The following is a 23781-nucleotide window of genomic DNA, read 5'->3' as shown; positions in this document are numbered from 1 at the left end:
AAATGAGAACATTTCACCCGCACACAATGCCTTTATGTACCTGCAATGGCTATCTCATTGGGGAGATGGGTAAGGAGGAAGACTAGGAGTGCCCATGTTGTGTGCCCAGCAGGGAGGACAGCTGGGGTCCAGGCTCATCTACACTCAGCCTGGGGCCACTTTGATTGGCCTGAGGCGAGGGCATCTCTGTCTGATCTCAGGAACTCTGTGCAGCTGGCATACTAGGAATGGTGCTGGATTTTGGATGCGGTCAGATTACAGCTCTCTCACTTACTACCTCTGCAGCCTGGGGTTAAGTCCCCTCCCCTCCCCTCCCTGGTTTCTTTATTGGTAAAATGAAGTGGGTGGAAATAGCCACTGCCTGAGAGTGTTTCCAACTTGGAATCCCAGGGGCAGGGGAGAGACATCTAGGAGGGGAAGGCACAGCTCACATGGTCAGGCAGTTGGCATGATGGGACATCCTCCCTTCTCCTAGTATTCCCTGTGCCCCCCGGAAGAGCTTTTTTGAACCCCATAACCCTTCCCACCCCCAGGAGCAAGTTCGTTGCTGAACAGCTGCCAGGTCCCTGGGGAGGCAGGGATAGAGGCTCCCAGGAGAGGGAGATCAGGGCTGTGGCCAGTTAGCTGACTGCTGACTTGAGCAGGATCAGGAAGCCAACCAAGGCTTGTCACTCTGGACCAGCAGAAGGTGACGCAGGGCCTGGATTCAAATTCTGCCTATCTTTCATTGCTTCTGTGACAGTTAGCAAGTCCCTTACCCTCTTTGAGGGTGCTTTTCCCCTGCAACACAGGGGGAAGTGATAGAAAATGAGGTTTGGAAGACACCAGTGGTTCTCAGACTTTTACAAAGCATTAAGGACCTCCCCTCCCCTCTCTAAAGGCTTTTATGTGGCTTTTTTACATTCACTGTTTTAGAAATTAAAACATCTTAATATCATCAAAAATAGTTTTGACCTTGGGGACCCCCAGATCACTCTGAGAAGTGCTGGAATAGATAATCTCTGTAAGGTTCCTTCTAGCTCTAAAAAAAAAAAAATCCTATGCTACTCAGGGCAAACTGCCCGCTAGAGGGCGGGAGACTGACCAGAGACTGGCTGTGTAGACCGCAGGGGATTAATCTGGTAGTGAAGGGAACCGCTTGAAGCTGTGATCAGGAACCAGTCCCATGTGTGGTGGGGGAGGGGGAAGAGGAGACCAGAAATCCTAATTCTAGTCCTGTAACTGCTAGCTGTATCTGTGTGAACTCTAGGTAATTTCCATGCCCAGCCTGGGCCTCTTTACCCCAGCTATAAAACAAGGAATTTTCATGAGATGGGCCATTGCCACTCCTCACCAGTTTATGACTCAGCACACTGTGTTTGAGGAGATCGGAGGTGCAAAGGTCAGAAAGAACTTGGTAGCATGGTATTTTCCCTCTGCTGTGGGCTAGGACCAGGGTGGTGAGATGTGCCGGGCAAGAAAAGTTAGATTCAGCCCCGGCTGCCCCCACTGTCTCCCCTGGAGTACCCCGGTGATGAATGTGAGCAGAGGGTCAAGAACTGCAAAGCTGGGCAAGGTGCCCGTGGGAAAAACAGCACTGTGGAGTATACTGGCCCAGAGCCCAGAACCATGCTGAGCCCCCTCCCCAGAGACACCCCCTTGACCGTTGTATTCCATTCCTTCTACTCCCAATCCATCAACTCTGCCCATACCACAATCCCCCTCTTCGGTCTTGGCAGCACCACACAGGGAGGGGATAGGGGGGACTGAGCTCAAATGGGCAGACATCTACTGGGGGAAGAGGAGGAGACTCAGTCCCCGGAGAAGCAGTTTATTAAAAGATGGGGAGAGGGGGTGCTCCCTTCTTTGAAGTATGGCTATCGGTGCCTATTCCTGAGAGAGTGTCTTCTGGGTATCTCAGTTAGCTGAGCCCACGCTATCTTCCTGCTTCCCCATCCTCTACCCAACCAAATGTGGATCCTAGATGTCAGGTCTTCCCTTCTGCTGGGAAGAACTCAATCACCCCCAAGACTGGCTCTCGCCCTGGAGAGCACTGAGGGCCTGCCCCTCCCCAGCGTACCCCTTTCATATTTCTAGATAAAGAGCTGTTTGTTTTTCTGTTTAATTTACAAAACATCCCAATAATAATAATAATAATAATAATAATAACAATAATAAAATATAGAAAGAGAGGAGAGGGGCAGGGGGCTCCCTACGGCCCTGCCGTGCCCCCCATCCCTATTCCCCACTAACAGCCCCTCCCCTAGCATGGGGAGACACCCAGCAGCAACTCATACAAACTCTCTCCTCAACATTTCCCCTTAAAACAGGGGAAAACATAGGCCAAGGGTTGAAGGCTACTCTGCCTCCAACACAGCCCTGCTCCTGGCCCTGCCCCTGTCCTGCAATGCAGGGCAGAGCACAGCTGGGGATGAGTCTGTTGCCAAGTGGGGGCTCATTCCTCTCCCCTAACCCCAACTACATCAGCTACAGGCTCCCGGGCTCTCCTCTGCACAGAGCGGTGCGCAGGATACCACTGCTCTGGGTTACCCAGTGACCCCTACACTGCCCTAGAATCTCTGGCTCCTTCCCCAAAGCCCTAGCCATGGCTGTCTACTGCACTTGGTGGAGGATCAAGAGGGCCAGGGCCAGCAGGGCTGCGAGGCCTGACGGGCCACCGGGGGAGCCCCTGTTTGGGGCTTTTCGGCTGTGCTGACAGCTCTCCCCATGCCAGCCCAGATAGCACTGGCATCGGAAGTGGTCCCGGAGCTGGGCCAGGTCACTTTGGCTGAACTCGCCCTCAGCCCGGAAGAGGGGCTCCTTAGGGCTTTGGGAGGGACGGAGGCGAAAGTTCCTGGGGTTCAGGTGCAGGAAGGTGTTAGAGCCAGGCTGCCGTCGCTGGCATCGTCCATGACCGTGGCACAGGTCCTCGCTGCATCGGAAAGCAGCCTCAGAGACGTTCACAAGGTAAGGGGCCAGGTGTCTTTCCACGTACTCCTTGATTTTCTGGCAGGTTTCCTGGAGGAAATGTAGAGCAGGTCAGGGCAAGGCAATCATTTCTCACAGTTCCCACACTTCAGAGAAAGAAGTGACTGGTTCAGGCCATACAGCTAAGTATATACTTGAATCAGGATTGGAAATCAGGTCCCTTGACTTCTACTCCAGGGCCCTTTCCATTACACCACTTGGCCTCTCTCCAAAGCAGTGCATGGGGCAGTGGACAGGGGGTGGGAGAGGCTAGGACTGCCCTTTCCACAGTGAATTGCGGCCAAACTGAGTGACTCTCTCTGACCATCATCATAATCACCATGCCGCCTCCCACCTCCTGATTTGTGCTGTTGCTAAGTGTGGTTCTGAATACCCCACACTGCATGCTGAAGCCCCTCCCTTCCTTCAAGCCCCAACTTGGACCCTACCACTGTACTCTTTCTGAGGCCAGCCCCCCCAGGGCCAGGGGAAGCCCAGCCTTCCCTCCCCAAATATCGCTTCTATTTCATTCTCCCTGGTATCCTTCTCTTTCCTGCATCAGACAAAGCTCCTTAGGGGGCAGGGCCTGTGTCCTACCTTGCAACCTCCAGAGGCCCAAATAGGGAAGCTCTGACACAATGGGTGCCTCATGTACTGAACAAGGGGTTTGAGCCTCTGCTGCCCCCTCCCCCCACTGTGGGATCCTTTCTGTGTGAGGCTGGAGAAAACACCAACTAGGGTAGGGAAAAGGCATGGATAAAGAGCCATGGCTGGGTACAGGATGCAAACCCCTCCTTCCCCACCCCCACCCTATGAAAGTGGGTTTTAAAGCGAGCTGGAGGACTGGGGGGTAGGCAGGGGGAGGGGGAATCACCTCTTCTAGGCCCCCCTTCCCTGGTGCCCTTTGTTTCTTGGCTAAGACTCTGCATTGTGCTCTGCTGTGTATGCACTCAAGAGCCCCTAGAAAGGGGGACAATAGGGAGGGGGACAGGGATTCGAGGCCAGATCCTAGCCCTCCAGGCTCCCATCCCCACCCCTTTCCTGGCTGGGGTGGTACTCAGGACAGGGGGAAGGGCGGGAGAGAGAGGAGCTAGGAGCCGCTGCTGCCACAGAGAGACATTTCCCCTTTCCTTTAAATGGCAGTTCAGGAGAAAGTGTGGGAGAACAGGGAGTGAAGGGCAGGGAGAGGGCCGGGTTTGTGGGGAGAATGTAGAATTGACCACTAAGCCAGGGGTGGGACCGGGAGCTTTTCAGCCTCACGTCCCCCTCTGTAAAATGACCACTGTGGACGTTAGAGTCCCACTGAAGGCCTGCTGATCGTTCTGAAGTCCTTCTCAGCTCTGACAGTCTGTGTTCTAAGCTCCCTCCCAGCAAAGACATTCTGCCTTCACGTGCAAATGGCCCTTCTGGCTTTTTATCTTCAAGCACTTCTAGAGCTCTCTGATTTGTTTGGTTTGGTCCAAGAAAAAGAGTCAAATTTGGGCTTGATGGCAGAAAACAACAAAATCAGCCTCTCGACAATTCCGTCTCTCCCTTGGTGGAACTAGATGTCTTGGGGGAAGGAGTGGGCTGCACCACCCCCGGGAGGGCCTGCAGGGGTTGTCGTGTGTGCTGTGAGGCGGTGAGGATCCCCTTCTGAGTGTGGACTCCTTTGGCTGGACTAGAAGGTCCCTCCCACCTCTGACATTCTATGTTAATTTCAACATCTCTACATGCCCAATGCCCGGAACAAGGTTCCTGCCCTTCTTCCTTTCTGGTTACTTAGGACTGAAACTCAACTTCTCCAGAGAAGTTGTGTGGGTAACTGTGTTGCATCCCAGCAGAGGTTTGTTTATTTCTGAGATGTGGTTTGGTTTTGGGTTTTTTTTTTTGATATATGGCTTTTCTCCTTCAGACTATGCGAAGAGCCTTAGGTTGAGAGTCAAAAACCTAAGATTTTAGTCCCAGGTTAGTCACTGGGTGCATTTTGGCAAGTCTCTTCCTCTCTATGAGCCTCAGTTTCCCCATCTGTAAAATACCCTCCCCCTCTTTTGGGGGAAGGTAAGTCACTGCTTAGGCCACTCCATAGGCAACCCCTGGCCCCACCTACCGGGCTCTTGGTATAATCCGTATCTCCCCAGAAGATGATTCCAGCTGCCCCTAGCGCAGCACTCTCCCCAATGGTGGAGATGAGGTCCATCTAGGAGGAGAAGGGACAGGATGGGTCAGAACTGGAAGAAAAGGTGGGGTAAAGAGCAGGGTTCCTCCCTTTCTTCCTCCTACCTTCCAGAGCCCCTGCCTGTCTCCCCAGGCTTGTCTGGGCATAGTTCCAAGCCTCAGATCAGAAGCACAGAGAGTGGCCCATGCCAGACAAGTCCATGCCTGCTCTATCCCCTCCAGATGTTTTGGGGGATACGAAGAAGGGGAAAAGGGAAATTTATGCCAGGTACCCCCTCCCGTAAGGGGTTTAACCAACTTCCCTCCCACTCTTGAAACTCTAGGGCAGGGACATTAGCCAGATTTTGTCCAAACTCAGAAGAATCCCCTGCGTTTTCTTCCCATCTCACCCACCTCCCTTGGGCAATGGGGCCTGAAGACAGTGGCGGTAGTGCTGGGGAGGCTCCTGCCTGGGAGCAACTGAACTCCTGGGCAGTAGTCTCAGCTTGGCCTCCTGGAGACAGCCCGCTCCTTAACACCAGGAATCCTTTCTGAGCTTCACTCTCTTCATTCGTGAAGTATGGGAGGTGGCCTCTATGGTTTCTAAGGCCCCTTATAGCTACAAGTCTTATGAATCTACAATCCCCTACATCTGTAAATGCCTTCCCCTTTCTGGGCCTCAGTCTCCCCATCTGTAAAATGAGGGATTTAGCCTTGAAGTTCTATAAGATCCCTTCTCTCTTTGACTTCTCCGTTCCAAGGTCCCCAGCAACACTGACACGTAACTTTCTTCATAGATGTGCCCACCCCCACCACTAGCTCTCTCAGGTAGCAGCTGGGTTACCTCGCTGAGCCCTATGAAGCTCTGGGTGTAGGTAGGACGTGTGTAGGTAGGACGTGTGTAGACGAAGACTGGTAGTGAGTAGCCAGCATGGTGCTCACGGGCCACCCTCAGGGCTTCCTCCACACGGGATCGAACAAACTTTCGACAGTTGGAAGAAGACTTTAGCATGGGATCCAGGTAAATAGAAGGGTAGAGGGCACTGCTCTCAGCCCAGAGCCAGGCCAGCTGGTCGTTCCTAGAGACTTCAACATCGGGGCAGCGGCCTGTGTAGCTGGACCAGTTCTGCACGTAGTCATGGTTGTAGCAGTCAGGGAAGAGGTAGAAACCCCAGAGCTGGCGGGGCCGAGTTTCCTTTGCCCATCGCAGGGTCTCCAGCATGAACTGCCGGGCAGCGAACTCAAACTCGTACTGTGCCTGCTTGCCCACCTGCTCTGGTGACCAGGTGGGGTGTCGGGAACTGACAAGCTGGCGTGAGACCTTTCGGTATACATCCTTGCTCTGCCAGTTTCTGATCCAGACTGGGCGCCAGTCCTCCCAGTCAATAACAGCCAGACCTTCTCGGTCGGGGGATCTGATATAGTGTCTAACAACTTCGGGCAATCGCTCTAGGTGGTCTATCAAGCTACTATTCTGGGGCACACCACCATGTACCGGGCCAAGATGGGAGTCATGGTATGGGTAGTAGCCCAGTCGATCTCGATAGAAGATGGTGAGACTTTGATTCACAAAGCCTTCATTGGGTGAAGCCTCAACATCAAAGATACCTAAGTTCAGAGGGACCTTGAATCGAGGCTCACAGTCCTGGGTCGGGGCGTTCCAAGCCACCAGAAAGGGGCGACGGGTAAAGATGGGTGGGGCAGTGGGCTTTGGCTCATCACTTCTTGGCCCTGCTGATGCCAGGGACACCAAGAGGGTCAGGGTCAGGGCCAGGGCCGTCCCAGCCGCTGCCCACATCATTGGTGGCTCCTGTTGCAAGCTGAAGGGCTGGCTCAGGACCTGCTAGGAGGTGGGAGAGGAAGGGATTAGTAGTCTCTGGGGTAGCTCTGGGATTTCCCGAGGCCAGTTCCCATTCTTCCTCCCCCACCCCCAGCTAGCTATACAGGATTTTAAGGACCACTCTAACTATACCTATTACAAAGTCCCTCAACTCTGTGGTTAGGCGAATCTCACTTCACTTTCCTTACGTGTAAAAACAGACGGGTTGGAGTAGACCACGGGCCTCTCTGTTCGATGAGGCTGGGGTCCCTTGCAGCCCCAATCTATCAACTGTCCCTTTGCCGCTCTGCCTCAGCTCATCCAGGAAAGAACAAAGGCAGCCCCGAGAGCCGCCAGGAGGGAGTCCAGGCCGGACCTCCCACGGTGGGGAGCGGCTGCCGGCTGGGTTGGGGCAGGGCAGGGCAGGGCAGGGCTCCCTTCCAGCCCGCACGCCTGGAATGCTGACTCGGCCACCGCCAAGGCCACGGCCACGGGCGCCCCAGCTCCCCGCTCCGGCCCGTGCGTTGGAGCTCCCCCTTCCCCGCCCGGGGCCCCTCGCGGCAGAACAAGCCCCCTTTGTTGGCCGCTCGGCCCCTAGTCCCCCGCCCCCAGCCGCACGTGGGTCCCGCGCCCGCTCGGCCCGGGCTGGGAGCCGGGAGCGGGCCGGGCTCCCGGGGCGGGCTCGGGGGGCCGCCGGCACCGGTGCCAAAGCTGGGAGCGCAGGTACCCCGGGAGAATCTGGGGGTGCAAAGCAGCCCACACTTACTCACCTCGCACCGACGGCCCGAGCCACCCCCATGGCCACTGGCACTCAAAGCCCCAAGCCCCGAATCCCGAAGCCCGCACACGGGTCTTCGCAACCGTCCCAACTTTCCTTCCCACGGCCCCACCCCCTTGGCCCAGCGCGGTCCCTTTAAAAGATCAGAGGGCGGGCGGGACCAGGGCAGTCTGCAGGGAGCCAGGTGGGGAAGAACTTTTTGGGTTGCCCGGTTAGAGAACACCATTCTCTAGCTGCCTGCCCGGTTCCCTGAAAGTAAAGGCGCTTCTTCTCACTTGGAAAAGCGAAAGGGCCTCGTGGTGCAGGGCCTGCCCCCCCGCTCCTCCGCGGAGTAGGGAGTCCTAACTCGGTCTCCCTCTCCTCCGTGACGCGAATGGTACAGCCCGGCTCCTGCCGAGGCGCTTCTAGCCCTTTAAAGAGACAGGCAGAAACTAACCACTGAAAGAGTAGGGGGTAGGGGTAGTGAAGAGGGAGGGGGTGGGAGCGGAGATGGAGGAGATAACCGGGTCGGACCCGGACCTCCTTCCAGCCTCCTCTCCTCTCCTGTGACCACTCTAATGCCATGTGCCATGTGGCTAATATCCCCCTTTCCTGGAGCAGTGGGCAGTTTTCAGCTTCTGGGCACTGGTCTGGCCTCCCGGGGGGCCCCCGGGTTACAGATCCACCAACAATAACCCTGTCACTGCAGCTGGTCAAAGTCCCTCCTCCTCTAGCCCCCGTATTCCCCAGAGGACTAAGCCCAGGAGCTCAAACTCTAGCTGATCCCTGAACCCCAGGCCCCTTCAGATCGTGCCAGGTGGGATCATTGCCTAGATGCCCCCAGGCTCTCTTCTTGTCTTAAAGCGCTGAGGGGGATGGGGAGGAGCCAGGGTGGGTAACAGCTTGGTCCCTTCCTCTCAGTGGGCCCCACAGACTCCCCCGGGGGCTGGGGCTTTGACTGAATGCTTTCGTAGCTAAGACAACAGGCCTCTGTCCAGGGAATGCCTGACTGGGCTGGGGGAGGAGGCTGGTGGCCACCTGGTCCTGGAGCTGGGGCAGGGTGGGATTAGGAAGGGAAGAGGGAGAAGAGCTGATGAGGAAGAGGTTATTGCCCTCAGTTCCCTGTTCAACTGAGGGGGAAACTGAGGAACAGAGGACAGAGACCTCCTTCTTCCCCATTTCCTCTTAGCAACAACCTGTCCCTTCCCTCATGGCTGTTGGGGGTGGGGGAACGTGGACAAGGCTGAACCTTCGGCTTAGGGAAGGGGCCTCCTGACTTCAAACAAAAGAGAGGCCAATAGACCTTCCTGAGCTCCTGAAGAGGGGCAGGAAACCTGTGAGGAACCCTGCAGGAAGTTCCAGTCCTCCCAATCTCCTGCTGGCTTAACTCTTCAAATACCTGCTTCCCCAGATACAGGGCCCCAGACTCCCAATATCCCTTTCTAGTTCTTGTCTCTCAGCGGCACCCACCTACCCCTTGCTAGAGACTTTCCCCCCATACACACATTCTAGCTCTTCAGCCACCCATAGGCAGGGAGACTCCCCTTTTTGTTCAAGAGGCTAGGTCTCAGTCCAAAATCCAAATGTTGCTTTGTCCCTTTTCAAAGGATGGTAAGATAGTGACTCTCTCCATCAAATACAGGTCCCTCTGTGTCATCCTCCCTGTATCTGAGAGACTGAAGCCATAAGCCCCGGGCAGGAATAGGGACCCTAGTTGTTCAGGCTGCCAGGTTCCCCCAACATATTCACATTATTTGCCCTTCATCAGCACTCCTTCTACCCCCAGGCTTGCCCTCACCCCCATCCCTAGCAGCACAGCTGGCCATGCTCACCTGTATCAGGGGCCTGGTTCTCTGTTAATGCCTGTAGCTTGGGTAAACCAGGGCCAGGAAAAATGTGTGGATGCTCTCTTCCAGGTGACCCTACTCCTGAGCCTTTCCCTGTTCTCAGGGCCCCAGAAGCAATTTCTTTCTGCTTTTCCACATCATCCAGAACTCCTCTGCTTTGTGTCTACTCTGTTACTCTTCACTCTTCCTGATGCTCTGACTCTGGCTGGGTGCACTGGCTCTGACTGCCTCCTGCCTTTCTAGTGCTTGGTCCCTACTGCCTGGTGTTCCTACTGAAGTCCCATCCCCTCGCTTTCCTCATTTCCTGCTGCCCCTCCAAGAGGAAAAGACTTATGACCAGAGGCTGGTGGGTGGGCAGGAAGAGGCCAGAATCTCTCCCAGCTTCCCTTCGGCATCCCCAATCCATGCTTTTCCTTAGGGGCCTATCTTGGGTTGGGTCACCTCCTCCCCTTCCATAAATACCCTTGACCTCTGGGAGCCTTAAAAGTCCAAGCATGGAATCTAGGAGTCAGAGGGGTTGGGGGGTAGTCTTTCCCCACAGGGACTTCAGCTGTGAAGGGGGAGATAATCTGGGCAGAGGGTACTGGGGCAGGAAGGAGACAGGAGTGGGAAGATGTGTAAGAAGCTGCTTCAGACATGTCCATCTCCCCTTTTGTCTCTTGAACATGAGAAGGACCTGGGTCAAAAGGGAAAATAAGTAAGAAGCTTGTTCAGGCATTGAGCTCAATCACCAAGCCCATGCTAGGGGCAGTGCCAGGCTAGTGGCTCAGGCCACTGAAGGAGCTGAGGTGGGATGGAGAGGAGCTAGAGAGGGAGCAGACCTAGGCTGGGCACTGAGGAAGAAAGCTTTATCTGTGTATGGAGTGAGAGTTGGGGGTGGGGGGTGTGGAGAGAAAAGGCAGGAAGGGGGGGGGGTGGAAGGGAAGGGAAGGAACTTCCAGGAGCTGAGTCAGGTTTTTTCCACTGAGAGCAGAGGAGAAATTCCACCCAAAGCCTTCAGAGCCAAAAATATGTATATACATATTCTCAAATAGGCACATGTGTGTATGCATGTATTCCTTTGTGCATGTGTGTAGTGGCAAGATGACAACATTTGAAGCCAATTTGAGACTGAATCCTGGCACTGCCGCCTATTTGTGTGAATTCTGGCAAGTCCCAACGTCTTTGGGTCTCAAGAATCCTCATTTGTAAAGGAAGGGAATGGGGCTAGATAATTCCTTGCAATCCTAAATTCCCTGGAGTTTGTGCATGTATGTATGTTGGCAGGATACTGGAGCACTGTGCATATTATCTGCATCTATGAGTGTCTGGGCAGGGGTGGGATGGGTGGGCAGAACTGCCTTTTCCTCATCCAGCAGCCTTTTCTACCCCCCAACTACTGCTCCCCTCTGCTCTTGGAGGGGTGTGCAGCAGCAGGGGGCATCGAGAGGCCAATTCCGTTTGAGGAGGAAGATTTACCGAAGGTGTCCCTGGTCAATTAGGTCTCCACTCGATGGAGACAAAGGCTGGCTTAGCTGACTAGCTAGACTGCAAACGGGAAAGGCTGTTTGCCTTGAGGCCACTCTTGTGTTCGTCCAAGAACGCTGTGTTAGTTGGTGGCTAATGATTAATACTTGATTTGACTAATGGATTTCTTCCCCCTACTTGATAATCCAGGGAGCTCCTCTTCTTCCTCAGACTCAGGATACCTGGGATATCTAATTCTTGGCTCCCTTGACACTCTTCCAATAAAAGAAAGAGGTCTGGTTTTTGTTTTTTCATCTGTACAATGAAGGATTTGGACTGGGAGATCTCTAAGGTCCTTTCCTTCTAAATCCTAAAATCCTGTGAGGCTACTACGTCCCTGAAACTCCTTCCCTGTGCTATGTGCAGGATTTGAGGGCATGTGTGGGAGAGAGAGAAACTGAAACAGTAAGAGATGGACCAGGGGCTTCTAAAATCCTCAACTACCTGGTCCAAAAGAGCCCCCTAGGGAATAGGAGGAGGGAGAAAGAGAAAAGCCGAGCAGAGCCCTGGCCCCTGGTCAGGGTAGGGAGGCTCCCTCTGAGGGTTGAAGGAGGAAGGAAGTGAGCTCAGGCCACTGGGAACGCGGGAAGTATCGGCTTCGACCCTCATTGTTCCTAGCTCTGGGGATCAGATGAACCAAACCCATCCCAGGGCAGGGAGTTCCTGCTCAACCTTGGGGAGGGGTAGATGCTGGCATGATGATTCTGGCGGTAACCTGGGTGAGGTCTCGGTGGGAGGGGCAGGCGTCAGGGTTGGAGATGGTATCTGCCCCCCCCTTAATTTCTTATCACCTAGAATTTCCCTCTAAGCCTGGTATGAGGTCGCCCCCCAATCCAGAGAGCTCTCAGCTGGGAAAGAGGATGTCTAGATTCCTAAGAACCCTGGAGTACCACTGCTCTAATTAGGGGCAGACACACAGAAAGATAAAGAGAAGCTACGTGGACTTTGTGAGTCTCCACAACCAGAGTCAGACACGGTTTCTTCCACACAAAGACTTCCCCAACGCCAGACTATCAGAACACTTTCCCTGCCCCTGCCAAATTCACTGACATGCCATCCTTCCCCACTCTACCCCCCCAAATCTGCGGACATAGCTGTGCCCAATACCACCCGGAGCCATGCAGATCGCATGGTGGCTTTCTTCTTAGACAAAGGGAAAGAGCAGCTTGTGCAGAACTCTCCAGTCTAGGATGAAGCTCGGAGGGGAGTCAGGGTTCGGGAAGGACTGAGTTGCTAGGCAGAGTCCTAGAGAAAAAAGAAACTTCCATCCTAGCTGAAGGAGTGAAAATTGGAGGGCATGGATCTGTCTGGCCAAGCTCCCCTTTCTAAAACCTAACCAGTCCCTAACACAAACTGGGGGTGGGCTGCTGTCCCCATCCTCAGTTGAAAAAGTTAAGTGGCTTCTCTGTGGTGGGAGAAGAGCTCTCCCAGCCATTTCTGTTCTGCCCAGTGTGGCCCCGTGATTTCAGCCGGGTTCTGTTCTGTCTGATGTACCAAACGTGTGGGATGTGGAGCACAAGACATCAGATGAGTCAATCTCAGTTAAAATCGGTCAGTAAAATCCTGTTTTCACCTATAGATCGTTCTGGGAAAAAAACCTTAAAGTTATAAATTTATAAATGTCCATTTCTGAGAGGAGTTGGAAACATCCACCAAGCCTAGTTTTCATGAATTAGAAGATTCAAAGGTCAATGTCTGCCAACCTGTCTGAGGCTCAGAGAAGGGAGGATGCCTATGGCCACACAGCTTATTTCTGAGGCAGGATGTGAACCCAGGTCTTTCTTCTGAATTCCAAGTCCAGCACTGTTCCTAATGCAGTATGGCCTCTTAACTGGAAGGCTTATTTATGAATGGCAAATCAGTTCTAACTTTTCCTAACCGTTTCATTTCATAAAGTTGGAAACTATTACAGAAAAAATGGATCTCAGAGCACCATCTTCCAAGAAAGAGCTCCCTCTCCCCCCATCCTTAAAGCATTACCAGGGCCTCGGGCCCCCCAGACTCCTCCTGCCCCATCCCTCCCTCCTGTCAGAGAGGAAGACCTTCTGGCCATGTAAATACTGCCCTCTAGTGCCAGAAAACTGGCGGAGCAGAGGGCACAACACAGCTCCTCCACTTGGCTAAGGGAGGGAGCAGGAAACAGTGACAGGCCATCCTTAACTTTTTGGAGGGCTTCCAGGGGCCCATGGCTCAATTCCCAAGGCACAACTGGAGCTGCCTCTTCAGAGAAAGGAGAAGTGTTACAGGCCACAGCATCACTGAGGCTACCTTCTTCTGACCCTCCTTTGGCCATTTCTTTTTTTTGTCCCCCTATTTTTTTTTTGCAACCTCTCATTTCATTAAAAAAAATTTTTTCTTTTTTGGTCAAGGCAATCAAGGTTAAGTGACTTGTCCTTTGGCCATTTTTGACCATCCTCCCATGTCCTCTGCCCCAGTGTAGTCTAAAAGGCTCCCATTCCCAATAAACTGCTTACTCAATGAGATCCATCTACAAATAATTTTATTTAAATTCAACAAAAGGGCATACCAGTCTGGGCTGGGGGAGAGAGCAACCAGCCCTTCCCCCTCTATAATCACCTCTGCCCCAGACCATCTTTCTGTCACATTCACACAAAAAGCACAGTTTGCACAGAAAAGAATTTTTTAAAAAGTAATTCTAAAAAGTAAACAGACCGAATTTCTGCTTCAACAATATCATGGACATAGATAAGACTATTTACAAACCTTCACATTGTAAATCTCCCTTCTGTGGTCTCCTTATCCTACCCCTGCCCAGACGGACCCTGGAGAGCAGAAGGTTGGGCCCAGTTGCCCATGCCCACTAGCAGGAGGTGAGCAGCTTGGGCCAACACAGTACCAAGGTGAGAGGGGCTAGGGCACTAAAGAGATATGGGTAAGTTTGCCAGGTGGGCAGAACTGCCTATCATAACAGGGTGGGGACTGGTTGGGAATGTGCTCTCCAGAGCTGATGGGCACAGGCCTGAAGGACACATCAAGTGTAGTGTGTGGAAACTCCCCCTTTCTCTCCCAAGAAAGGGTTAGTATAAGAAACAGGCTTCTCAAGCAGTCTTGGCAGGGGTACTGAGCAAGAGCCCTCTCCCCTATATCTTTAGGGTTTATGATTTTCTCCTGATTCTACGATTCCCGTAGAAGATCCACTGCCGCTTCAGTTTCCAACCATAGCCTCAGGGACCAGGTGTATATGTGTATAAGGGGTTGAGGTTCGGGGAGGATCACAGTGTAGGAAGTGAAACCCACCCCAGACAGGGGATCTTCTAATCCCCTTCAGTTCCAGCAGGCTGAGCTGATTGTGGGCTGGGAGTGAGAAGGTGAGTGGGGCAGGGGATCAAGGGTGGTTGTGAGATTCATTGAGACCAGCCTCCCTCGGGGGTGGTAGGAGTCGAGGTAGCAAATGGCTGAAATGCTCAGAAATGTGAAGGAAAGGAGAAAGGAGGGTACTGCTTGTGCATAGCAAAGCTCACTGTGGCCAGCCCCATGGCCCCTAGTGATACAAGGGGAAGGGCCAGGAAAAGAGGAGCCCCTGCTTGTAAAGTGCTGTGTCCCCTTGTCTCCCTGACAGTGACCAAGCCCCAGGCCTCTCCTGCCTCTTCCCCCAGGCTGGGCAGAGGGAGAGGTACATGCTACAAGGAAACAGGAGGGGGAGGGGTACGGGGAGGTGGTTGAGGTCAGAAGGAAGGAAATTGTACCCTGAAATTCCTGGCCTGAGCGTTCACCCAGCTTTTATTTCCTGACACTCCTCTGGATATTGGAGGGTGAGGTGGGGCTTTGGGGTTCAGGAAGAGAAACTGAGTATCTTACCCCCTTCCTTTACCCAGGCACTCAGATCCTGGAGAAAATACCTACTCCAGTGAACCAAGCCAACCATCCTTTATCCCCGGACCCTCCCTCAAACTGACATCACCCAGTACTGTGGAAGAAACAGAACTGGGCATCCAGCTTCCCTACCCCTTGGCTTGTAGATGAAAAAATATGGCCCAATCAGGGGGCCCACATCAGGTGGAATTCATTTTTGGGCGGCTGCTTTAACCCAGACACCTCTCATCAGGACCCACACTTTGAGCTTGTGGACTCAGCAGCTTGGGATACCCTGCCAAGGAAGTGGGGAGTTTTCCCCAGCCAAGGCCTCTTTCTGGCCCTGCTGCCCCTCCTCCTACCCAGATGTCCATACCCACCACCCCACAGACTTGGGGTGTGGGCAGGAAGGGGCTGCAGGGCTCACATCTCACAGATGATCACCGGGAAATCCACGTGGAGGTGAGGGTGGTCTAGCCTCACGATACCCTGAAAATGAAATTGATACTGGTTAGGCCCTGCCTCAGTTCTAGCTCTTCTAGGAAGCCTTCCTTTTAAACTGCTCCAGGCCCCATGATTCTCTCCTTAAGCCTCTTGCCAGCCTTGCCTCCCCACACTCCTCTGGAAGCAGTGTAATATTGTGCATGGAATGCTGAACTTGGAGTCAGAAAGGCCTGGGTGCAAAGCCCACCTTTACTATTTAGTGGCTGTGAAACTAATCACGGCCCAGTCACTTAACCTCTCACCCTCAGTATTCCTCATCTGAAATGAGGATAAATGCCACCCACCTCACAAGACTATTATAAAGCTAAAAGGAGAGGATGTACATAAAGCACTTTGGTAAACTTTAAAGCTCCATATAAATGTCAGTTATTGCAACTGATTTCTCTTTCATCTAATACCAAAGCACTTTAAACTCCTTTTAACCACTTTATACTCTAATTTGGGTGTTATACATGTATATGCACTCCAATGATCTTTGTCATTCCTCCAGGGTCTAGCATAGCTCACTGCCCATAGAAGGCTCTTCATAAATAAATGTGTGTGAAGTGAATGACAAACCCAGCCTAACATTTGAGTCTAGACTGTCCTGTTGTTTCCTGTGTGTAAACCAGGCCTCCCCAAACAGACTGTGAGCCTTGCTGGGCTGGTCTTGCTTTTCCTGTCCCCACGATGTCCATAAGGGCAATGTGACCAATGGAGTTAATGTGAGGGGTACATGGACCCTATAATCTTTTACCAAGCTCCACAGCAGCCTCTGCTAAGAGAGGGGGCATAAGGGCAAGTGCAAGCCATTTCAGCTTAACCCATCCTTGAAGACACTGTCCCAAGAAGCACTGCACTTCCAGGCTGGCAGCAGAAAAAGCAGGCCTCATAGAAGTAATGATCAAAGCAGAAATTGGTCCAGGAAAATGTGGTTCTACTGAGCCTTCATTTGTTTGGGAGCATAATCCCCATCTGACTTTATGAGGACAAAACGAGATGAGGGTGGAGGCTGGGGAAGGGCCCTGTATCTCCTGCTCTCCCTCACCTGAGGGATCAGGTTCTTCTGTACCCGCCTCAGCTTGGCACGCTTTCGCCCATTCTTGGTGACAATTGTTTCCTCATAGAACTCGTGGGCCAGGTCACCATCTTCATCATAATACATGGAACTGTAGGGGCAGAGGACAAAGTGCCATCAGGACCACTGGCTCCACTGACTGAATCAAGGCTCAGGGAGCATCACTTATCCAACACCCCCCCAAAATAAGTACAAAATTTGTCTGTAGTTGTTTGCTTGCTCCATTAGATTGTGAGCTCCTTGAAGGCCTCTTTTTTATCCCCAGCACTTAGCATAGTGCCTGGCACATAGCAGGAGCTTAATAAATGTTTACTGTCTGACCCAAAGCAATGCCTAGAGAGTTTCCCAATGACAACCAAGGTCCAAGGTCACAGAGATAAAAAGTCCTCATGACATAAGGGACAGCCTTTGGTAGGGGATGAGGTGGAGAGAGAGTCTAGCAGGCCTGGAGACGTACCCTTTCTTTGAAGCCTCCGGGACCCAAGTGGGAGGGAAGTAGAGCAAAGAAGCAGGGGATACTCAGACACTGGGAGAAGAGTTAAAAGGTGAACTGTCACAATGCTTGATGCTTTCTACTCTCAGAGCTCTCTGATCTGTGAGGATCCGATGCTATGGCTGCCACCAGAGGGAACCCATTAAAACGCAGGGCCTCTGTGTAGTAAGGTTCCATGGCCAGGCCTTGGACTTCAGAGCCTGTTGGGCTCTGAAAAGAAGCAGCTGCCAGAGGTCTAGGCTTGCTGTGTTTTACCCCAGTAGGAACAACTGGTATAACCAGAGTCTTGATGCCTGCTCTAAGATGGCAGGAAGCCCACACCAACTTCAGCCAAAAGAACTTGTTGGCAGACATAGAGAGATCTCAGGACCATAGCATTTCCTATCCCATCCTTAAGCTAGATATTAATGAAAATGGCTCCAGGTCTGCGTTTCAATGCAGCAAGTCTCCACCCATACAAACTTTCCAGGTCAGGCCAAAATGGCATTCAGAAAATCTGATAACATTACTGCTTGATCCCCAAATATTCTGCCAAATAGGACCCAAGTTACAGGCTTTTCATCAACCCTAGAGCTGAGGCTCTGAGTGACTACTCTCTTGTTCCAGTCACAGGGAGAAAATAGGGGATCCAATCCTACTTACCAGGGACTTGGAGTCATATGATGCCCAAAAATTCCTAACTAGCTTCCTCTGAAGGAGTTAAGCTAGAATTCTCTTATTACCTTCAGAAAACTGGGCCTTGGGGAGATAAAGAGGTAGGTACCTTCATTATTTCCCCAAGTCACTGACACAGCCCTAAGAGCTTTGGGGCGAACTGGATTGAGAGTGGGAGAAAGCTAGGTGGCACAGTAGATAGAGTGCTGGGCCTGGAGTCAGGAAGATTCACCTTCATGAGTTCAAATCTAGCCTCAGACCCACTTACTAGCCGCGTGACCCTGGGCAAGTTATTTACCCGTTTGCTTCAGTTCCTCGTCTGTAAAATGGGCTAGAGAAGGAAATGGCAAATCACTTCAGTAGCTTTGCCAAGAAAATCCCAAATGAGGTCAAAAACAGTCAGATGTGACTGAAACAACTAAATAGCAACAAATATTATTCTCCATTCTCATCTCCTTGGCTTCATCTTTCAAAGTAGGCTCATCTTCTTGCTAAGGCCGAATCGTGTACTTGTATCTTTGATAGTATTATAACTCCATCCTCTTCCGAGTCTCCTGAGGGAGCTAGTCCCTATCCTTTGTCTCTTTCTTTATCATCTATAAACACACCCAGGATTTTCCCATTCTTAAAAAAAATTCACATCTGATTCTGCCCACCTCAGGCTACTTGCTGACCCCATACGTTTGGATGTTCTACCCCTACATCTTGGTTTTCTTCATTTCCTTTAAGACTCACCTCAAATCCCACCTATTTCAGGCGACTTTTCACAGTCCTCCTAGCTGCTAAAAGCCTCCTCTTCTCTTTTAATTCTTTCTTCCTTTCCTATCCATCACTCAAATGAAACTTTCTCCAAGGTTATAAACTAACCCAACTGTCAAATCCCATGGCCTTTTCTCAGTGTTCACTGTCCTTAACTTGACACTGCTGACCACCTTTTCCTTGATACTCTCTCCTTCGGCTATGATACTCCTCTCTTCTGGTTCTCCTATCTGTCTGATTTCTTCTCAGTTTCCTTTGCTGGATCATTATCCAATTACTGCCCAATAAGTGTGGGTGCCCTATAAGGCTCTGTCCTGAGCCCTCTTCTCTCTGGTTAAATTATGTTAGCCACATAGACGACTTATTCACATACATACACACATAAATACCGTATCTCTTTCAATGTATGCGTATGTATCCCATCTCTCAATTCAAAAACAGTTTTAAGCACCTACTGTGTTGAATGCACAGTGTTAGGCACTAGAGATATAAAAACAAAAGATTTGTAGTCTTAGAGGAACTTCACAGAGGGAGATGGGAAGGAAAGAGGGGAGACAGACATACAACATGCACACAGAAAAATAAATTATTAAGTCAACACAAAATAATGCAAAGTAATGTCAAGGAGTGATCACCAACAACTTGGGAAAAGATGGGGAGGAATCAAGAAAGGCCTCTTGTAGGGAGTGGCACCTGAGCTGTGTATTGAAGAAAGTTGGGAATTCCAAGAGGCAAAAGCAATGAGAACATTGCAGACAAGGAAAACCACTTGGACAAAAGCGTGGAGGTTGGAGATGGAAATGCTGTGGAAAGGGAAAAGCTAGCAGGCCAGTTTGGCTGGAATGCAGAGGAAGTTATGAGGAATTGCACGACATGAGCGGAAAAGGAGGAGAAAGGCAGACTATGGAAGATCTTAAAAGCCAGGCTGAGGAATCTGAATTTTGCCACAGAGGTAACAGGGAGCCATTGAAGATCTTTTTTTTTTTGGGGGGGGGGGAGGGAACAGGACAGGACAGTATGGAATATGAATTGAAGAGAGAAGAGGATAGAAGTGGGAAGACCAATCAGGAGGTTTTTTAAATAGTCAAAGACTCAAGGGTGGCCCCAAATCCCCTTAATAAAAGGATCTGTTCTATAAAACTTGGACTCAATCAAAAGGCCAAATTCAAGGACCTAGATCTAGGGTCACAGGTGGCCTAGAGGCCAAAGGTTCCCCAACCCTAGTCTAGGACAAGAGAAGATGAAGGCCTGAACTTTGTGACTGTAGAGACAGAGATGGATGCAATGCAGGTTGATGAGGTAGAATACTGAAGACTTGACAACTGATGAAGGTTGAAAAGAGGAGAAAGGTGAAGAAAAATAGTGAAAAATAACGAAAGTTGTGGATCACAGTGATTGGAAAGATGGTGGTGTTTTTAAGAAAAATTAAGAGAATATTCAAAGGAGTTAAGGGGGAGGAGGGGAATCTTCAGTCCTGCAAAACCAACTGTCCCATAGACATCTCTACTTCAATGACTCACCAGTATCTCATATTCAACATAGCTAAAACAGAAATCATTATACACCTTCCTAACTCCATCGTACCCCCTACAAACTTACCTCTTTCTGCTGAGGACATTGCCATCTTTCAAATCGCTCAGGTTTGCAAGCTCAGTCATCTCTTGCTCTTTCCTCTGCCTCATTCTACCTATTCAATCATTTGTAAAGCTTTGTCTGTTTTACTCCTGCAACACCTTTCCACCATCCCATGCTTTCTATCCAAAGGAATATTCTCTTTGTTTTGGCCTTTTCTGGCCTTGCCTAGACCAATGGTCTCCAAAGTGGAAGGCTGAACCAGGAGAAGAATTTATGCAATAACAATACCATAAATGCATATAACTTTGAAAGACTTAAGAACTGATCAACGTAATGATCAACCATATTTCCAAAGGAGTGCTGATGAAGAATGTTACTTCCTGACTGAAAGGTGATGGACTCAAGATAGAGAATGAAAACTACTTTTTTCTGAACAAGATCAATATGGGTATTTGCATTGCTTTCACTATTTGTTAGAAAGATTTTGTTTTTCCTTTAGTTTTTTCCCCAATGGGAGGTAAGGGAGAGAAAAATACATGATGCTAATCAGAAAAACAAACAAACAAGCAAAAAACACAGTAGGAGGTCCTCAAACCACTAAGATGCTGTGGCACTATCCTAATATCCCACCTTCCCCACTACAGCTAATTATAGGGCTTTGAAGCACACCATCACTTCATGCATAGAGACTCCACATTCTCCAGCTCTTCCTCTCTCCACTCCTGGTGTTCCATAGTTACCCAAGCTCCCAATTGCTTTCTTTCTATGAGGGAATGAACTTTTAAGGGAGGTTATAATATTGCTTAGATGCCAGCACCTGCACCAGTAGTTTCAATGATACTATAGGGAGATACTATTGGATACTCCCCCTCCCAAACCTTAGCACGCTCATACCCTGCTCTTGATCCCTTCAAGGCTATGGCAGGTGCCCCTAAGCTGGCCCTCTGCTCTAGAGTCTTGGCTGGTAGGTAAGAGCCTATTACGTTATTCCCTCTCCTCTGTCAAATTTCCCTATTTTTGTCCAAGGCAGTGGTGTCAAACTCAAATAGGAATGGATCCCTCCAGGCCAAAGTTAAACTCAGAAGACTACTATGTTGTACTGTCTTTTTATTTTGTTAAACATTTCTCAACTAAATTTTAATCTGGCACTGTTTGTGCTTCAGAGTTTTGCTAGCTGCCAGCAGTGAGTTTGACACCTCTGCTCTAAGGCATCACCATCCTTTAGATCTCCCAGATTCTCAATCAACTGAAACTGTTCTCTTCAAAGTTGCCAAAGACCTCTTAACCTGCAAATCTAACGGCCTTTTCTCAATCTTCATCCTTCTCGACCTCTCTGCAGTATTTAACACCACTGACCATTCTCTCTTCCTGGACAGTATCTCCTCTCTGGGGAGTAGTGAAAATGACTGCTCTTGGTTCTCTTCCTGGTCTGACTGCTCCTCAGTTATGCCCTCTGTGCCTATGCCCTATCTCTTCTCCCTCTACATTCACTTGGTGATCTCCAGGTCTACTCTTTCCTGAACTGCATTACCACATCACTAACTGCCTAGTGAGAATGGAAAGTCCCACAGGTATCTCAAGTGCAACATGTCCAAAACAGGCTTTATCTTTCTCCCCAAACCCTCTTCTCTTTTGCTGTTGAGGGCACCACCATTTTTCTAGTCACCCAGGTCTGGAAACTCTTGTCATACCCAACTTAACAGTCTTATTCACACCACACACTACACATACAACAGTTGCCAAGCCTTGTGAGTTCTACCTACATCTCTCACCCGCCCCCTTCTCTCTATTCTCACAGACACCACAGGAGTTCAGGCTTTCATTACCTCATCTCTGGACTATTTCAATAGTTTCCTAATTGGTCTTAAGTCTCTCCCTTCTCCAATCCATTCTCTACAGAGCTGCCAAAGTGATTTTCCTACCTTACAGGTCAGACCATGTCACTCTCCTACTCGAACTCCAAGATCTCTATGATCAAATACTATTTCATCTTCCTCTCACCATATTAAATTCAATTTTTGTGAAAGGAATGTGCATAATTATTAGTTCAGTATATGCATTTGTGCATATACACACATATATGCATATAATTAATAAATTACATGTATAGGTGAGTCTCAAAATTTTATTAACAGGGAGCCGAATCAAAAAAGTTTGGAGACTACTGGCCTAGACTATTGGATGTTCTCCTTGCTTCTGGCCTCTCCCCACCTCCAATTCTTTCTACACACTGCTGCCAAATTAATATTTCTGAAATAGGCTTGACTATGTCACCACCTTGCTCAAAAATCTTCAGTGGCTCTGTAATGACTTTAGGTTAAGTACAATCACTCCTTTAAAGCCTTCCACAACTTGGCTCCCTTCAACCTTTGTAAATATTTCACACTGCTCTTCTTCGGTTATTCTCTGTTTAAGCCAACCTGACCACATATCTTCCAGCTCCTTGCCTTGTACAGAAAGGAAAGAGGAATCCCAGAGAGAAAGTAATTTGCCCAAGGTCAAACACGTGGTAGCGAACAGAGCCGGAATTCAAACTCGGGTCGGGCTCCACCTCCAGTACTCTAACCAGATCCATTCGATGCCTCTCTTAACGTTGCCCCTAGGAAGCCCCAGCCAGCAGACTAACGACAGCAGGAGGCACACCACCTTTTTCAGGACCTCCAAAGAAACCAAGGTTCAACTCCCACCCAGCAAGCTCTTTCTCCTACCCAAGTCGGGAAACCCACGGAAATAACAGTGGCCGAGACTGAAGCCAGGGAGAACGCGGCATTCAGGCCCCGGCGGTCATTTCTTCCAGCAGACGGGGTCGACGGTCGGCCGATTCTTCCTCTCTCATCCCTCGGCTAAGACGTGAAAACTAAGCCGTCTCTCCGAGACCGGACAGCTGCCTTCGGCGTGTGCACGCCACGGGCTGCTCCCTTCAGTCTCCTCCGGGAAGGACCTGCCCACCCGCCTCCCCTCCGAGGCCCGTCAGCCCGCTGCAGGGAAGCCCGGAGGCCGCCTCCCCCCACGCCCTTACCCGCGACGGGTGAACACGAAGGGCGGCGCGGTGCGGAAGCCCCGAACCCGGGCCAGGGCGTGCTGGGCACGGGCCGCGTCGGTGAGCTCGGGGCTGCCTCCCGGGCCCGCGGACGCAGCCGGCGCCGAGAAGGGCCACAGCCCCCGGCCCTTGGAGCCGCTGGTGCCCATGTCAGGGCCCGCGGAGCATCGCGAGCCGCTCCCGCCTCTCACTGCGCCCTCCAACAGCCGGCCCCGCTCCCGCTGACGGACGGATGCCGACTCCCTCGGACAGAGCGGACGTAACTTCACTTCCTGCGCCGCCTCGAACGGCTTCCGCTCCTCCCTCCTCGTTCGTCCATTGGTAGTCAGAGCTGTCAGGCCGAGAGTCGGTGCCAATGGAGACCCTCGGAGGTTAAGGATCCCGGCGTGCACTGCGACTGCAAGCCTAAGTGTTTCCGAAAGACTTCAAATCCCAGTATGCCACGCTCCCTTCCGAGCCGCAGGGCTCTGAGCCTAAGCGAACTGCAAGTCCCAGCATACCCAGCACTGGCACCGCTGTGACTTCAAGCTCACTTGCTTGGTAGCTGTCAGAACAATCTGGAGGCTTGTTTGCATTTGGAGGCGCTACAGTTCAAAAGAAACCTACAAGTTGGGGGCGCATGGAGATGAGTAAGGTGACCAGGTTGGGAGGACCCTGGAAACCACCCCACCTCTTTAATGGGCTTGATAGGGTAGGGGCCCAAGCTGAGACCCTTGCCCCTCACCCCACAAAGAATTTGGGTCCCATTTGTCTACGGATTCTCCTTGAACTCTCCCACTTGGTCAAAAAAGTCTCTAGCAGTCAACTGAGACTATAATCCTATAAACTGCGCCCAATCTCCCAATTCTTTGTTACTCTTAATCTAGCCCAGCCCT

The 23781-nt window shown here is 51.1% G+C and overlaps 2 protein-coding genes across 5 annotated transcripts; both read right to left on the bottom strand.

Moving 5' to 3' along the window:
- Positions 1-2085: 2085 nt before the first annotated feature.
- On the bottom strand, positions 2086-9785 carry HYAL2 (hyaluronidase 2). Of its 4 annotated transcripts, none has more exons than XM_020999243.2 (4): positions 9491-9785; positions 5927-6925; positions 5036-5125; positions 2086-2997 (listed from the first exon to the last, which is right to left on the bottom strand). In XM_020999243.2, the coding sequence occupies exons 2-4, from the start codon at positions 6881-6883 to the stop codon at positions 2593-2595; spliced, it is 1452 nt and encodes a 483-aa protein (XP_020854902.1). In that variant the 5' UTR covers positions 6884-6925; positions 9491-9785; the 3' UTR covers positions 2086-2592. The 4 variants fall into 4 exon arrangements, with proteins under 4 accessions (XP_020854902.1, XP_020854901.1, XP_020854899.1 ...); XM_020999242.2 differs by having other exon boundaries at positions 5927-6922; positions 9491-9784; XM_020999240.2 differs by lacking the exon at positions 9491-9785 and adding an exon at positions 7672-7920.
- A 3709-nt stretch (positions 9786-13494) lies between these two features.
- On the bottom strand, positions 13495-23176 carry TUSC2 (tumor suppressor 2, mitochondrial calcium regulator). Its single transcript, XM_020999302.2, has 3 exons — positions 22886-23176; positions 16356-16476; positions 13495-15313 (listed from the first exon to the last, which is right to left on the bottom strand). The coding sequence occupies exons 1-3, from the start codon at positions 23053-23055 to the stop codon at positions 15248-15250; spliced, it is 357 nt and encodes a 118-aa protein (XP_020854961.1). The 5' UTR covers positions 23056-23176; the 3' UTR covers positions 13495-15247.
- Positions 23177-23781: the final 605 nt, after the last annotated feature.

The sequence above is a fragment of the Phascolarctos cinereus genome, unplaced genomic scaffold, assembly GCF_003287225.1.
Source record: "Phascolarctos cinereus isolate Bilbo 61053 unplaced genomic scaffold, phaCin_HiC Scaffold_4;HRSCAF=312, whole genome shotgun sequence".
In the NCBI taxonomy this organism is placed as follows: domain Eukaryota; kingdom Metazoa; phylum Chordata; class Mammalia; order Diprotodontia; family Phascolarctidae; genus Phascolarctos; species Phascolarctos cinereus.
This window is presented reverse-complemented; position numbering and strand designations above follow the sequence as displayed.